General features: G+C 43.2%; 1 protein-coding gene across 2 annotated transcripts in view; it reads left to right on the plus strand.

Annotated features, from left to right (window-relative positions):
- The first annotated feature begins 15 nt into the window (after positions 1 to 15).
- The window catches only part of SLC2A13 (solute carrier family 2 member 13), a 143,907-nt gene continuing 130,193 nt past the window's right edge, over positions 16 to 13,729 (plus strand). For both annotated transcript variants that reach the window (XM_041405408.1, XM_041405409.1), the window contains exon 1: positions 16 to 792. In XM_041405408.1, coding sequence (XP_041261342.1) covers positions 246 to 792 — 547 coding nt within the window. In that variant the 5' untranslated portion in view covers positions 16 to 245. The remainder of the gene's footprint in view (positions 793 to 13,729) is intronic.

A 13,729-nucleotide genomic window follows, 5' to 3' on the forward strand; every position in this document is an offset into this window, starting at 1 on the left:
CCGCCTGCCTCCGCCTCCAGCTCCGCCCGGGCGCTGGGAGCGGCGGCAACTTCCCCTCAAGTCCGCCCGGCGGCTGGGGGACGATGCGACCCAGCTGAGCGCGGCCCGAGAGGGGCGGGCGCGCTGAGGACGGGCAGCGTCGGCAGCAGCGGCAGCCCCGCCGCCCTAGTCTGAGTAGCCCGGCAGCCGCCCGCCTCAGCCCCCTGCCCTCCCCCGGCCGGGGCGGGAGCCGCCGCGGCCGTCCCATGTCCCGCAAGGCCAGCGATAATGTGGAGTACACGCTGCGGAGCCTGAGCAACCTGATGGGCGAGAAGAGGCGGCGGCAGGCGGACGGGTCCGCCGGCTCGGGCGCGGCGGCGGGCGAGCGGAGCCTCATCGCCGCCGAGTCCTGTTCCAGCCTCAACAGCGCGGCGTCGGGCGGAGAGCTGGAGCGGGCGGCGCGGCGCCAGTTCCAGCAGGACGAGACCCCCGGCTTCGTCTACGTGGTGTCGGTCTTCTCCGCCCTGGGGGGCTTCCTCTTCGGCTACGACACCGGCGTGGTGTCGGGGGCGCTGCTCCTCCTCAAGAGGGAGCTCAACCTGGACGCGCTCTGGCAGGAGCTGCTCGTCTCCAGCACGGTGGGCGCCGCCGCCCTGTCCGCCCTGGCCGGCGGCGTCCTGAACGGGCTGTGCGGCCGGCGGCCCTGCATCCTGCTGGCCAGCGGCCTCTTCACGGCGGGGTCCGGCGTGCTGGCCGCCGCCCGCGACAAGGAGACGCTGCTGGCGGGACGCGTGGTGGTGGGGCTGGGCATCGGTGAGTGCCGCACCGCCCGCCCGGCTCCCTCTCCCGCGGGGACCCGGCTCTTGCCCGGCGGGGGCAGCGCTCCCCCGGGGCAGGTTTAACCGAGCCGGCAGTCGCCCGTCCCTGCACGCCCGCAAACCCCTTGCGGTGCAGCAGAAGGCGAAGTAGTGCCGGAGTGCCCAAGGCTGGGGAGCTGGCGGGGGGAACGCTTGGCTGAGCGAGGTCCGGGGCGGGGTCCCATGGCCATCGCAGCGCGGTGTGCAGGGGGACGGTGTCTGTGCTTGCCCTCTTCGATTTTATTACAGGTGGTGTAGTCCTGCCCCGTTGCTGGGATAGTTGTCTGTTTTCTGTACGAGGAGAATGGTCTCGCATCCTTCCTGCGGTTTCATGTTTAGGGTGGTCTGTCAGTGTCTACACCGCACGCCGCAGGCTTTGCTTTTGAGGGGGCTCTGGGAAGTCAGGGGCGAGGAGATCATGCCTCTCTTTCTGAACACTAAATACCTCTCTACTCCCCGCATAGCTTTACTTGGGCACTGAAGGAATGCCTCCGGGACAAAATAAGGTGGTAAATCTCCCTGGTCTGAATAAATTAACGCTTGCTTTGGAAGGCTTTGTATTTCATTAATGATATACTGAACGTGAATTGCTGCTGTTTATTTGCCTTCCTATATGGGTTGCAAGCAGTGGGTTCTCGTAAAACTTCGTAGTTGTCCCAAGGAACTTGCAGTGATGAGGGCTGTTTTCTCTGACCTATGAGACTGGTTTCTGTCCCGACTACATCCTACATAGCCTTCAAGTTTGAGTTGCTCTTCAGCTTAGGCTGCCACCCTATCTGGCAGTAATTGAATTATACTCATCATCTAAGATGGGCTGTATGAGGTTAATCAGAGGTCTTGGACTATAGTAGGTATAATCTTGCATCCCTTTCTATCTGAAAGCACAAGGACAAATTGAGAACTAAGATTGTTTTCATCTGTGTAGCAAAGTTATGTTTTTTAGCCATTGGATAATTTCCTGAGTCCTCGGTCTTGTTATAGACACACTTTCTCTGATGCAAATCGTGGCCTTATTAAGGAAGAAAAGTTAGTGAGTCATAATAAGGGCTGTCAGAAATAAAATTGTCTCCATCCATGAAAGGGCTCATGCTGGTTTTCCCGTACAGCAACATCTTCAGGTTGCAATTTTCCTACCTCAAGTTGGATGGTTCTTTTTTTATTTTTTCTTTTGAATGCTACCTCTCTGCATGTTTGCTGTTTTTTCAAGACTTCAGACTGCAGAATGTTGATAATATTGGTCATAAAGTTCAGGAGGCAAAACTGAATTTGACTATGAGATTGCATGGACAAAGGAACTTTGATAGCAAGATGTAGTACATCTATTTAGTGGTAGATACTAAAAATACCAAATGTGATGTCTTTCTGTGTTTGTAAATCTTGTCATGTTCCTTTCCTGTAACTGATTGCAATGACAATTTCAGGGGCTGTAGAGAAATGAAATGGATGGATTGTTTGCTTGACTCCTGCGTGTGTGTGTTTCGTAGAGAGATACCTAGACATGTTGGAATTGTCTGACAGTAGTGCCAATAAATGCTATTCAAATTGTTGGTGAGATATGAGACCTGGGACTTAATATAATCAATAAATAACCAGAAATGAAAACTAGGAGCCCTAGATCTCTTGTGTGCCTTGGGGAGAGCAATCTTTCTTTGGCCTGTGTCCACATCAGAGGCAGAGGTGGTGGTTCTGCTGGGACTCTGGAGAGCTGAAGTAAGAAAGGAGAAATGTTCTGAGGATTTTGGAGCACAAAGACAATACTTTGTGTTTTAAAAATGTGATGTTTTTGCTTTTTTTTTTTTTTTTTTTTTTTTTTTTAATTACTGACTGCTCTTCTTTATGTGATGTAGTTTAGGGCCAGAAACAAAGCTTTACCTCAGATTGCTGTACCTGAAGCATGACAAGAGACTCCAGGAATTGCAGAGTCCACCCATAACACGGTTTGTTTTACAAAAGAAAAAACCTGTTGTGGTTCAAAGCTGTTCTCAGATAACAAACTGGAACAGTTTCTCCATTAAATCCCCCACCAGAGGGAGCCTGGATAATTTCATGAAGGCATTAGAAATTAGTGGAAGTTTTTTCTTCCCTTTCATCTCTTGGAGACTTCTGACTCTCATTTTACTGCCCAAAGTATGCCAGAGCTTCCTAGTGTTGGTGTGGAAAGTCTTTTCAGTAATGTGACATTTCAGCGATAATAGAAACTGCTAAAATGTGGGGGTGCAGTGCTGTAGTGTTACAAATGCTTTCCTACCTGAAAACCAGTAAAAAACTTCTTAACTGTGTATAATTTTATACATTTCTTAGGTATCTTTGCTGTAGCTCTCTGCAAATTGCCCATTAAAAGATCTACTCCAGATACATGTGGGTGTTTTTGCATTTACTAAGTGAATTACTGTGTTATGATCAGTACTGTGGTGCTGTAAAAGCAGATGTGGTGATGTTCCTTCTGCCCTTGCTGGTTGCAGGGTAGATCAGTGTTAATTTTGTCTGTGTGGAAAAAATGGCTATTTTTCTTGTGACTGTGATTTATAAAGGAATAAAGTTAAACTTTCAAGGATGAAAACCAGAGGATATATGCTGAAATGAGGAACATCTCTCATTTGTCTGTCTTATCCATTTTTTACCATTTTCTTTAGAGCTGTTTTGAAATGGAAAAACTGTCCTTTGTCTACAGCCATTACAGAATGAGATGTTTCTGGAAATAAAGACTTTTTCTCAAGGACAAGCCTAAAACTTCTTTTATTGTAAATATCGAATAGATTTTTTTGGTGGAAACAGTTATGTTCCCTTTCTGTCCCTCTTCCCACAGTATTAATACAAAATATAGAGAATTCATAAAAAGGGAAAACATGTTCAGCATGAGCTTAGAATATCCTTAGATCTCAATTTCTAAATACATAGTTCATTACAGTTCCAGACTAAATGGCCTAAGAACAAGGTTATGGCTGTTATTCCCTCCCACTTGCCCATTTCCAAGCAGTTCTGGTGCCCTGGACTCTTTAGGAATTTGTCTGAGCCAGATGTCAGGAATGGAACACTTGGGCAGATATTCGTTACAGCAAATGGGGGCAGCGTGCAAACATTTAGGAAATTGGATTGCATGTGCTTGGTAACACTTACTATGATCTTAGCTAGGTAAAGAAGTCATTGTACAAAGCGTGTTTGGACCTTTGGCATCTGATAATGGTGAAGGCCTCCTCCTGTTGTGTTGGCTACTGTAGTTTAGCTGCTGTGCTTGACAGGAAATCTAGGTTCTTTACTTGGCTCGTATTTGGTTTGTCCCAAAGCCTGAGGTCAGGCCAGAACTGAAACAATAAAAGCAAGAACCAGGCATGACTGGAGATGAGAGTTATTTCTACTGAACACTTGCTGTCTTGAGAAGGAAGGCAAAGAGTGAGAAGAGTAATCACTGGGGCTAAACCAGAGACCAGAAAGGATAATAATAAACAGCCATGTTTGCAGAATCGCTTCTTTCTGGGGCCGTGATCGGTCCAATGTCCTAATTTACCTGAACCCATTGGCCATGGTTTGCCAACGGCTCATCTGTCTGCAATGGGAGTTGTTTATCCTTTTGCCATCTGGGGATGCTGAAGCTTTTAAGCTTACAGCTGGTGTAGGTGGGTGTTGGCATGGTGCTTCAGGGAGTGAGCTGTTCAGGTTACTTTTTCAAGAACACTTGCATACCACCTCTGGAAGGAAAGCAGTTTGAGCAGAGTTCAGGAAGTGACAGCATTAAGCTTGCTCCTCCATAGCTGATCTCTGTCTTGATGTACAATCTTTAGCTGGATAATTAGATCCTCCTGTCTTGTTTGGCAGGCAGAATAAATGGTGCTCAATTAATGATCAGCTTTTCAGGGTTTTGTTTTCTTGCTCAATGTGTGGCTTAGGCATTACTTAATGCACACATTACCCAAGCTCCCATGAAAGCAGAGTTACTTAGGATTACAGAATGTGTGTGTTAGTGAGTCTGCAGTGCAATGGGGACCTGTCTGGTTAGGTGCCTTATCTTCCTGTCTCTCATACATTAGGTTTCTTCGCAATGTAAGCCTACTGCTGAGTGCTTGCTTTGTGCTCAAAATGTCTCTAGTATTTTTTTTAAAGGCTATATTTGAATCTGACATATGTAGTGCTTCTGGTAGCATCTTTTGACTACATATGTAGGTCATTTTCTGAGCAGAGGAAGCAAGACTGTATACAGAATTAGGCAGGAGTGAAAAGTTCTGGCATATGGTTGTGGCTCCCCTGGTAGGGTTGGCTTCTTTTGACAATAAGGTTCAATGCCAAATGACAAAAATAACCAAAGGACTTGCATTGTGTAGTACAAACTCTGTATGATATTTGAAGTGGTTGAATAAAGGTCTGCCATATAATCTGGACTATGCTGTGGAAATACTAGAAAATAAGTGGTATGACATGTTGCCTATGAAAGGTTGGGGTATGTGTGCTGGTTTTTATTACTAGTTTTTTGGTTTTTTTTTTTTTTTTTTTGTTGTTTTTTTTTTTGTTTTGTTTTGTTTTGTTTTGTTTTGTTTTGTTTTTTTAATACGACTGAGCTTTTTCAGGTATTTTTCAGTGTATTTTTATCTTGGAGAACCAGATTAATCTTCTCATCCTGTCTCAGCAATCTGATATGGGAAGCTCTGAAGCTTCAGTCTGTTTTTGTAACTGAGTGTCCACCAGCTTTTTTTAAAGGAGTTTATACCTTTTGGTACATTTGGAGTCACCCTCAATGCCCAAATATGCTGTGCTGCTTCTGACAGATGCTTGTAATTTTCAGTCCAGAGGTTCATAGGCTATTTTTACCTCTGGAGACAGTGGTTTGTTAGTAAAAGCTGGCAGTAGGGATGGAGTGGGATGGAGAGACAAATTTCTGGGTTGTTGCAATTGATTCTTGTGCTGTCACTGCCCACAGATGGTCACCCAAGTTTCCAGGATCTAAAGGTACTGACATGACTGTGTGTGCTCAGGATTGAATCTCTCTATCTTAAGAGCTTAATCTATTCTTGTGCAAAAGCATCTGGAAGGATACATTAGCTTCTGATTGGAGCTGAAATATTTCAGGGTACCAGGATTAATTTAAGATTAAAAACTCTATATTTTGAAGTCCTCTAATTTTGTGTGCCTTGAACAGGATACACAGTACTATGCTCAGTTCACTGTCACGACTGCACTGACTCCATGAATGTTTTGTCTGATGGTATAATACAAAAACCAACAATTTGCACAGGAATGTTGCTACCTTATATTCAGTGACTATTTCAGAATAAAATATTAAGTACACAAAGTTATAGCTAAGAGAATTTTTGGATTTTTGATTCTTCTGGACACTCCTTAAAGTCATAAGGGAGCTGTTTTGGCCTTTTTCCTATTGTTTTTAATTAACTTGAGAAAGAAATTAATTCCCATAGTTCATAAACCTTGAATTTGTTTTCTGTCTTTAAAACATGGGAATTTTTCTAAGATAATTTTCCCTGTACTTGGTCAAACTGTTCTATTACAACATAATCCCTGTTGGATTATAAGAATCTTTGTTTATTTCGGAAAAATATAGAAAGCATCCATTTCATAGGTGACAAAATTGAAATTATGGTCTTCTTACTACTGATAAAAAGGCAACTTGAAGGAAGCTTGTAGTGATAAACACAAGTGTTTTCTTACCTTGAAAAATTCATGTGGGCACTGTAGGTGGGCTTATTTTCAGAATGCTTTGTTTGCTACAGGAACAGGAGACCAGTGGCATCCACTTGCTGTGAAGTTAGAGACAGCAGATCGTTCAGCTGGAACTCTTGGGTCTGAGTGACTTGTTTGGCTGAAGTTTGCAGCAGTCCTGTCAGCAGAGGCACAAGTCAGGATATCTGAGGACAGTCCAGGCAGCAGATTCGAGGTGCTGGCTGCTGTCTCGTGCTGTGCACTGTCAGAACTGGCACTTCATTTTTGTCTGAGCATACCAGTCTGTACTTTGCCAATTGTATCCTGAGAAGCAATGAAAAAAATGAATCACTGAAAAGGAGGTGCTGAAAAGAAGAGGTCTTTTAAATTATGTTTTTCCTTATTTCATTGTCAGTAGACTTCAAGATTAATTACAGCAGATGTATGCTCTTAAGTGGAGTTTTATAGAATATATCCTATTTTAAAATACATTGGTTTCTTTTTGAAATAGTATTTTAAGAATCTTAGGGATTATTACCTTCAAATATGGCAAGCTTTTGGGTTGCAAGTCCTACAGAAGTCCTGAAAATTGGTGATTTCTACTTAAGATGGTTGGACTCAAAGTGAGAAACTGTGGCTGTGTGGCATGCTGGCACCACAGAGGTATAATGGGCCTGATGGATAGCTTTGTTTGCAAAATTGCTTTATGGATCTTCATCAGTGGGCTTTCACACCTGACCTGTACAATCCGTGTTTCTGGTGTGAAGCTTGTGAAGAGCATGGATCTGCACTGAGCTGCTGGAAGCCTGAAATCAGTGACTGATGAGCATCAGGAGGGCAGAGTTCCACCTTTGGGCTTTCCTTTGCAATGATTATGCCTGTGAACAAGTATCAAGAGAAGCAGTTGTTAACTCTGTTGTAGAGATCTTATGTAACACAGCTCTGGATGAGTCTGGAGCCATTTGATTACTTTAGCTAAACTCTCTGTAAGTCTTTTAATGTAACTTGGGTGCAAACTCTTCTAAAATGTATTTTGCACATGATCATTGTAGAAATGAAGGTTTAAAAGCACGTGTTCCTGTTCTTTCAATTTCTGATCTTCCTCTGATTTGTTGTCAGATTCAGACTGGTTTTGTAAAGGATTTATTCAAAGTAAATGCATGTTCTGAAGGAGATTTTTTCATAGGTGGTTTCTTATTTTGGCTTTTTATATACCCAGTCACTGAACTTAGGTTTCTTAGCTCAGATAGTCTGTCTCTCCTTCCTTCATAAGTTCCTTCCAGACATGCTGCTGGCACAGATGAAATGCCACACAGTGACCCCAGAGCCCTCTGCCCCATCTAGCTGGCTGTGGATGTGCCACAACACACTTTCAGCCATGGGGTTGGCCAGTGTGTTCCCAGTTCCCCCTAGGTTTGGTCTCTTACTCAGTAAGGGTGTCTGCCTCTTCTGCAGTTGGGGACAGATCTCCTTTTGTGTTCCTCCCTTTCAAACCGCAGATTCTTGTTTGAAGTCCCCATGTGTGCCCTAGGGATTGCACCTGGCTTGACCTTCTTTGGACTTCTGCCATCATTTCATACGCGTGTGTGCTAGCGAGCTCAGACACTGAAGCAGTTGTGTAAATTTAATAAATAAAAAAAGAGGTGTATGTTTATTGATAAATGCAACTTTTTGCCTTTGCCTTGGGCTTGTCCTTTAGTTGTCACTTGGGGGTTTTTCCCCCCTCCTCTGTAGATGGGTTTTTAGTTGTGTGAACTCAGGAGTTGGCAACCCAGCTTCTCTGCCTGAACTTTTCTTCCACTCTCCTCCTTGATTTTTCCAGTGTAATTCAGCAATGGAGCAGCTCTCTAGAGGAGGTTTGTCCTCTGACTAATCTGAATGGCTTCTTGGTTCTCATTAGAGCTGATGTTTTCCAGGACCACCTAGCACTGACCTTGGGGTTCATCCTTTGTGAGTGTTCTACAGCAACAAGCATACTCTGCTTCTACCTCCTGAGTGACAGGACAACTTTCAGCCAATAAAAAATTCCAGGCAGTGTGGAGAACCACAGGAATACCTGATGCTTTTAGCGCATGGGCTGTCAGACACTGCAAGGCTGAACAATCTTCAGGGAGAAGTAAGGATTCCCTTTCTTCTCCCTGAAGGCCTGTGGCAATTGCTTCAGGCATCAGTTCTAGAACTTTCTGGTCTCTTTTCAACACTGTGTTTGGGAAGGTCTGAGTTCCACAAATCTCATCTCAAGTGGTGGCTTTGAGGAGCTCTCTAATCTAATGAACAGCCAGCCAGGCACATACAGCTGCAGGCTCAGTTGTCTCTGAGGTAGGAGTGGTTGTCAATCTCCAGATGATAGACACAAAACCAGGAGATGCCAGAAATGGTGGAGAATCAGCTATGTAAACAAAAATGTGTAGCTAAAATTAAAGTCATCAGGAGATGCCAGAAATGGTGGAGAATCAGCTATGTAAACAAAAATGTGTAGCTAAAATTAAAGTCACCTTGACATCACCCATATTTTCATAGTCTAGACAAAATTAAATAGTTCTAGAAACTTGGTACCATAAGTGGGAGCCCTATGGCAAGAGTTTTCAAGCTGTTCCCAGAAGTGGGAGTTTCTGCAGGCTAACCTGCAGAAACAAGAAGCAACAGCCCTTTTGTTTCCCTTTTCATTTATTTAGGAGCCCCATGTACATGGTTTTCTGTACTGTTGCTTCCCTTGAAAGGGAAGCAAAACCAGTGACTGTGGCTTTCATGTGTCTATGCATATAATCACTTTGGAAAAAGATAGTTTTCCAGCAGCTGGAAGTATTAGATATGTGTTTGTGTTCAGTCACAGCTCTTCTACTTTGCTGCCTTTCTCTGGAAATACAAGAGCAGAAAGAGCAGGAAAGAGCAGAAGAGCCTGCCTGGGGTTACTCAGGTTGTATTGCCCATGCTGTGGGGTGTATGGCCTTGTCAATAGGGAATGTGTTCTGGTGAGTGCTGCTCTGAGAAACATCTACTGAATTGATTGCTGGCATGTGCCAGTGGAAGAAGCTTTCTAATTTCTGTTTGCTCATCAGAAATTCTTTCCTGTGCCTTCTCCTAAATACTTTCTCTGTGCAAGAAAGACCAATCTTCCTTTCTTAGTAACACTGGATAGTTCTCTAGGTATGTTTTTGTAGTTTTAGCACTCCTGCTCTTGGTTCACCAGATAAGAACTTTGAACTTAGGCCTACTTGAAGGTACCAATAATTTGAACTTTAAATCCATCTTGAACTGACTATGCTTCTAATAAATGGGTGGATCTCAAAGTTTTGCATTAGGTTGTTTGTTCTTTTCTGGCTGTCTTCTTTCCTTCAAGTTGAGCGTTATAAAAGCATGAAGGTGACCTTGGTGTCATTAAATAACTTCATGTTGTTAGGACTGATACATTGCTGTCGGAGCAGTGCCATTGTTCATAAGTCATCAATTACATTTTTTCTAATAGAAAAGTGAAATATTGGTAGTATTTGAATACTATAGCAATTGCCTTGATTCATGTCCTTCCCTGAGCTGTCTTCTGCAGTTCATCAGATCTGGTTTTGCATTTCTCTCATTTCCAAGGGCAAGAGATGAGCAGATCTAGAAGTACTCCTCCTTTTCCCTAGTGCAGTACCAGAGCAGACCTGCTGTGCCCAGAGGATCAGGCAGGGAGGAGGAGCACTGGTGCCATCCTGTTCTCTTGACTTGTGGTGCAGTTTAGCTTCCAAAACAAGACCAGACCAGCTGGTGGAGATGGGCAGCTCCTGTTTGCATCCCTCTGATTTCCTCCCTTAAATTACCATTCATTCTTGTTCAAAGCTTGTAGTGGTACTACAATACTTGGAATCTGTGATTCTTTGGAGTTTTTAACTACTATTATGAAAATTCAAACACTATGACCCTTTAGGTTTTGCAGTTCTAGTCTTGGAGGAACTTTCAGTACTTAACCTGGAAAAAATAGAGTTGTTGATTTACTCTGTCATTATCTCACAAAAATTAGTAGGCAGTCAGGATTCAATAACTTCTTTAAGGAAGTGTTAGATGATCCTGATGCTGAATACAACTAACTTCTGAGCATGTTGCAATTTTTTTCTCAGGCTTTTGTAGCATAGGTTTCACATTCCAGCTGTAAAAATTGTTCAAATTCCAATTGTAAAAATTATCAGGAGTTATGAAAGGAAAAAAAAAAGCTACTATCTTAAAAGTGCCTAAAGAAATTCAGAAGCAAAACCTCTTTATTGAAGCTAATAAATATTCTTAATAAAGTACTCATGAGATTTTTATTGGAAGAGTGGTAGATAACTAAATAAATTATGATGAAAGCCATGACAAGAAGGCTGGAGCAACTTCAGCAATCTAGAGATCTAATGAGCACAGAGCCTACATGAGGTGTTAGAGCCAGGGAATATTTTTACTGCCTCTTTGAACATCTTACTGGAGTGCAGGTAGGAACAGGGAGAGCTGGGAGCCTAAATTCTTGTAGAGCTCGTGGAGGATGGTATACCAGAATCCCAAAGTCAGAGGACTCGAATCAGATTTAGTACTCCTTTTTTCAGTATGTGATAGTAGGAAAGAAATACCCATTCTTATGGCATTTTTTGTATGTTTAAGGTTTAGGTCAGAATGTTTTATTTGCTGTTCCTTGTTGTATGAAGACCTACTCTGCCTGTTATTTTGAACTTTTCTGCTTGTAGTTGCCTACCTGGGAAGTTTTGTTTACGAGGTTAAGGAGATAAAAATCATAGGGACCCACCACTATGATTGCTCTCTGATTTGGTTAGTTAATTTATTTGCAGTGTTGGTAGAAGCTCTGATGGAGAGTGTGCAGAGTCTAACATCTGAGGAAGGCAGTGTGGTTGTGGATGAACTGCCGCAGGCTGAGCATGGAGGAGGTAGTGGATAAGTGCAAAGCTGTGTGTACTTTAAGCATGCACTTCAGCAGATGTTTGCATACAAGTGACCTTTTTTGTTTGTTCACAGGTCCTTGATTATTGGACTGTTGAGGTCAGTAGTAGCTATGTCAGCACAGGAATGGGGAATCTGCCTGAGGGGAAAAGGTAAGACTGGTTTTATTCACTATGGAGTTCAGCTAAGTCTTTTTCCTGGTAGACTCCCTGCTCCTGCATTAATCATAGGTGCTGCTGACCTCACCAGTCCAATTCACATTGGAACAGCTTGGTACAAATGAAATCCAAAGCCACCCAGGCAATTTCAGGATCCTGAAAATAGAGGTGGAAAAGGCTAAAGTGTTGCACATAGGCATTCATGATGTTTTACCCCAAAAATTCAATCACTGTGATAATATTTTGAGCTTGTACTTGTGTCTGGTTTTGTCCTGTGTGTTGTTCTTGGTTAGGAGGAGAAATAAAGCACAGATCCTTCCTCTTGTAATGATTGACTGGTGTGTTCTTGGAAAAAATCACTGGTGCATTTAGTAGAAACATGGGCACACACTGAGTAGAGCATTACCCAAATAATGTTGACTTTCCTTTAAGTGAGTGGGAAAGTACTTTACTAAGTTCTTTGAAAATTTGGATGAGAAATCCAAATCCTATTTATCATAAAATTTAACATTGTGTAGGGCACAATATTTGTTTGCACCTGTGTGGTCTGTATGATTTTCTCTGTGCATCTTGCCATCCTGCCGGTTTAGGGCTTCACTCTGCTCCTGACCCCAGTCTGCAGGTTTTGTGGCTGGGGTACCCAAAATATTATCATGTTCAACAGCATGTGTGCTTCTGAAAATGCTGGAGTTTCATGGCATATTCTTTAGGTCATGCTTTGTTGTTTCACCTTCTGTTATGTCTCTGATGGTGACTTTAGAATAAGAAGAGATGCTGTTTGTGTTTTGGCTTTGATTCTGCCTACTCTGTCCCCACCTACTCCTTCCCTTCATTCAAAAGCTGTCTGTTGAATCAGTCTGCAGGCCTCTCCTTGATTCAAATTTAATTGCTTTCCTGACACCTATGTAATATCTGGGCTGTTAATCATTATCCTCTTAGATGTGGAGTGTTTCCTTGCACAGGAGGAAACAGTACTCCTGGCTTGTTACGCAGAGTGCAGAGAAGGCTTTTCCTCAGAGCTCAAGACCAGCAGTCCTGTCTCCTCTGCAATACCAGCTGGATCTTTAGCAGGATCTGAGCCACCTGTTTACAACAGTTGTGCTTAATCTATTCAGAAGTTAATTCTCAGTTATTCACCTTGTAATGGTGAAACTTCTAAGGGACTGTGTGCCTGTTTTCTGGTGTTCCTTGTCTAGAATATTAACACGTTTCTGGCTGACTTAATAGAGCCTCTGCTTATATACTCTCTTTGATCCCTAAGTATGGATTTTTGTGTGTGGCTGTTTCAGATAGGTTGTTGGGACATCAGTCTCCTTGGCAGCATGCTGGTTGGATGAGGCTGAGCCTGTGCTGCCTGTTAGCCTGTTATCTCAGGCTTTGGTATTCATTCTGCTTTTTTTTCCGGGAAACTCTTCATGGGATACACGGAATGGAACTGTGCTTGTGTGTTAAGTGTGATGGGGACTTCTTGTGAACTACTTTGCTACAGTCAAATTAGTCAGTTTTTCAGTTTTGCTAGCTGCAATGTCTTCTTATCCCCAAGTTTCTCCAGGGAATTTCATTTGGGCTGGGATGTAGGGAAATCAGTCCTTGCACTGGTGCATAGAAGGTGGAACTGGAAGTGTGAGTGCTAAAGCAGCACTGTTTGAACCTCAGTAATTCATCTGCCGTACTTGTCTTTCCTGGCCCGTGTTGGTGAGAAATGATGTCTGATCCTGGCCTTCTAGACGGCCACCTTGGGAAGTAGGAAGGAATGCAGACATCTGGAGAGTTCCCCATGTGCGTGTATGCACAGAAAGAGTTGAGTGATGAAATAAAATTATATTGCTGAATATTTTAATTAGGAGTTGATTGTATTTTTGTGGTGAGAAAAAAGCAGATTGAAGATGGTTATGCAAGAGAATACTGTAAACCAAGTGTACAGATTTTCAGGATTAGTGTGTTTGAGACAGATTCTGCAGCTGTGCTCTGGAGGATGGGAGACGATATGAAGAATGGCTTTGGGGTATGAGGCCATTCTTTCTGCTTTTAGTGGCTGATACTGCTGACAAATAGAAACACAAACCAAAGAACGCTCAGAATAACTGTGAAAAGGAGACAGAGTAAAGCAAACACTTCTCAACCTATTATTGCTTTAGGGATATGTGAAAGGTAGATCTCAAGATGACAAGCAGTAGACATTTA

The sequence above is a fragment of the Onychostruthus taczanowskii genome, unplaced genomic scaffold (genome assembly GCF_017590055.1).
Source record: "Onychostruthus taczanowskii isolate IOZ18803 unplaced genomic scaffold, ASM1759005v1 scaffold23, whole genome shotgun sequence".
In the NCBI taxonomy this organism is placed as follows: Eukaryota; Metazoa; Chordata; class Aves; order Passeriformes; family Passeridae; genus Onychostruthus; species Onychostruthus taczanowskii.